The sequence below is a fragment of the Ursus maritimus genome, unplaced genomic scaffold (assembly GCF_017311325.1).
Source record: "Ursus maritimus isolate PB19 unplaced genomic scaffold, ASM1731132v1 scaffold_4, whole genome shotgun sequence".
Classification (NCBI taxonomy): Eukaryota; Metazoa; Chordata; class Mammalia; order Carnivora; family Ursidae; genus Ursus; species Ursus maritimus.
The window spans coordinates 11,897,490-11,900,405 of record NW_024426552.1 but is presented as its reverse complement, the minus strand read 5'-3'; the positions used below and the strand labels follow the sequence as shown (position 1 = coordinate 11,900,405).

At 64.6% G+C, this 2,916-nt stretch overlaps 1 protein-coding gene across 1 annotated transcript; it reads left to right on the top strand.

Annotated features, from left to right (window-relative positions):
• The first annotated feature begins 894 nt into the window (after nucleotides 1-894).
• On the top strand, nucleotides 895-1,978 carry LOC121100462 (oligodendrocyte transcription factor 2). Its single transcript, XM_040621684.1, has one exon. It carries the CDS (start codon nucleotides 1,007-1,009, stop codon nucleotides 1,976-1,978), a length of 972 nt encoding a protein of 323 aa, XP_040477618.1. The 5' UTR covers nucleotides 895-1,006.
• The last annotated feature ends 938 nt before the right edge of the window (nucleotides 1,979-2,916 follow it).

Here is a 2,916-nt window from a genome sequence, read left to right as displayed (position 1 = left end):
CAGGACCCGCACATTGTTCCCCGCCCCCGCCTCGGCCACCGCCGCCGCGGTCGCTGCCGCCACCGGGCTATAAAAACCGGCAGAGCCCCGAAAGGTGCGGATGCTTATTATAGACCAACGCGACCTCAGCTCCCGGAGCCCGGTTCTCCGCTGCGGCTTTTGGGAACGAGCTCCTCTCATTGCATCCACAGTAAGTGTCCCCGCCCCCCAGCAGCCCCAGCCTATATCCCAGGGACATACCCCCCTCAACTCGCCTCCGACCCAGGAAGCTCCGTTAGAGAGGGCCCCGATCCTGCCCCTGCCGGCCAGTTCTCCCGAGTGGCTTCGCTCTTCTGACTCTCCCCACACTCATCGCAGCATCCCCTTCGCCCAAACGCGAGAAGTCGGGGCGACCTAAGTCCCTTCTGGCCAAGTCCCGGTCAGCTGGCAAGCTCCCGGCGGCCCCCCGGACGCAGCGCATGTTATCTAGGCTCGCGGGCGCTGGGTGCCTGTGTGTGTTTGTTGCGCGGTGTCGATGGAGATAAGGTCGAAGCGTTTGAGAAACCAAATAAATACTTCTCTATTTAGATCTCCACCATCCCAAAGAAAAACCCTCCCTCGCCATTCCAGCCCTGGGGATTCAGCCTCCCCGTTCCTAATTGAAGGCATAAAGCCTCTAGAATGCCACCCTCACCGAGGGGCGTCCGATGCTCCCTGGAATAAAACAACCTGTGGATGGGAGCGGAGGAAGCGGTGGGAGGGAAAGAAGCGGATTACTACGCGCGTACCTGCGTGCCCCTGGAAGGAAGGCCAGACACAGCGAGGTGGACACGGAGCGACCGGCCACCCGCACCTGGGCCGCGCGCTGCGGTGCAGGCGGGAGCAGCTTCTCGCTCTCTTTCTGAGTGCCTCACGCTCGATTTCGATCTCTCTCTCTCCTGTTTCTTCGCAGGAGGCGTGCGTAAAGCTCCGAGGGCCGAGGGAGGGAGGGAGGACCCTGCAAAAGCTGCGACTATCCCTCGGGGCCATGGACTCGGACGCCAGCCTGGTGTCCAGTCGCCCGTCGTCGCCAGAGCCCGATGACCTTTTTCTGCCGGCCCGGAGCAAAGGCAGCGGCGGCAGCGGCTTCACGGGAGGCACAGTGTCCTCGTCCACGCCGAGCGACTGCCCGCCAGAGCTGAGCGCAGAGCTGCGCGGCGCCATGGGCGCGGCGGGCGCGCACCCCGGGGACAAGCTGGGCGGCAGCGGCTTCAAGTCCTCCTCGTCCAGCACTTCGTCGTCCACTTCGTCGGCGGCTGCGTCGTCCACCAAGAAGGACAAGAAGCAGATGACGGAGCCCGAGCTGCAGCAGCTACGCCTCAAGATCAACAGCCGCGAGCGCAAGCGCATGCACGACCTCAACATCGCCATGGACGGGCTGCGCGAGGTCATGCCTTACGCGCACGGCCCGTCGGTGCGCAAGCTCTCCAAGATCGCCACGCTGCTGCTGGCGCGCAACTACATCCTCATGCTCACCAACTCGCTGGAGGAGATGAAGCGACTGGTGAGCGAGATCTACGGCGGCCACCACGCGGGCTTCCACCCGTCAGCCTGCGGTGGTCTGGCGCACTCGGCGCCCCTGCCCGCTGCCACGGCGCACCCCGCGGCCGCCGCGCACGCCGCACACCACCCCGCGGTGCACCACCCCATCCTGCCTCCCGCCGCCGCCGCCGCCGCCGCCGCCGCGGCCGCCGCCGCGGTGTCCAGCGCCTCCCTGCCTGGTTCCGGGTTGTCGTCGGTGGGCTCCATCCGGCCCCCGCACGGCCTGCTCAAGTCCCCGTCGGCTGCGGCGGCGGCCCCGCTGGGGGGCGGGGGCGGCGGCAGTGGGGGCAGCGGCGGCTTCCAGCACTGGGGCGGGATGCCCTGCCCCTGCAGCATGTGTCAGGTGCCACCGCCGCACCACCACGTGTCGGCCATGGGTGCAGGCAGCCTGCCCCGCCTCACCTCCGACGCCAAGTGAGCTGGCCGGCGCCGGCGCGATCTGGCGAGCGGAGGGACCCGGAGGCTGCGGGGAAGCACAGACCGGCCGGCACCGGGGGCCCGGGAGCTCAGCTCCGAGGAGCGCAGGACCTGGGGCTGGGGGTGGGGGTGGGGGCAATGGTGAGGACACCCGCACTGGGGAGCCGGAGCAATGGAGGGCGCTCACTGAACAGTGGGGAGTGAGAGGGGCGTTCGCTCTGGGACCCGGTTCAGCCCTCTCTGGCTTTAAACAGCGCTGCTCCGATAGACACCATTTTATAAGAAAGCACTGCTAGGTGCATCCCTCCCTCGACACCCCTCCCCCGCCCATTCCCAAGAAAGTGGATTCTTAAAACGGTGGTTTCCTCGCGAACAGGGCCTCACTCGGCCCGGGCAGCACTTCGTTAAATGGGGGCGAGGGGGACGGAGGCCAGCGTGGGCGACTGCCTCTCCTTCCTAGGTTCCCGGCGGGTGGAGACTCGGGGGAAGCTGCGCTCCGCCAGCGGCCGTTGGGCCTCGGCCTCCAGGGTCGTCCCCGGCCCAGGGCCAGGGGCTACGAGTTAGTTGGAAGCTGGCATTCGGTACCAGAAAGAAGCACTTACGGTCGTGTCCAATCTGGGTAAAGCCACAACGGTCCGAGAACTGTTGCCGTTCCTCCCTGTCGCTCCTATTGGTTTGGGGGTTTGTGGTTTTCTAATAAATCTGTCTACGTTCCTTTTTCAGCAGTGCGAGCAAGCTTTATAGAAGGTCAGAATAGAACCACTTGTGGGTTGGAATAATCTAAAACTGTCGACTTTGGGGGCGGGTGTTTTTTTAGTTATTTTAAAACAGACTCTCCCTCCTTCCCGTTCTTTCCGTCTCTAAGCACAAAGTGATTTGGTTTATTACCCGATTGGGGGCAGTCATTCTGATACCTGAGGGTTTGACAGAACTCAAAGG

Bases quoted from the DNA above. Each gene is read 5' to 3' on its own strand.
- LOC121100462 (XM_040621684.1), top strand. From the start codon at position 1,007: ATGGACTCGGACGCCAGCCTGGTGTCCAGTCGCCCGTCGTCGCCAGAG.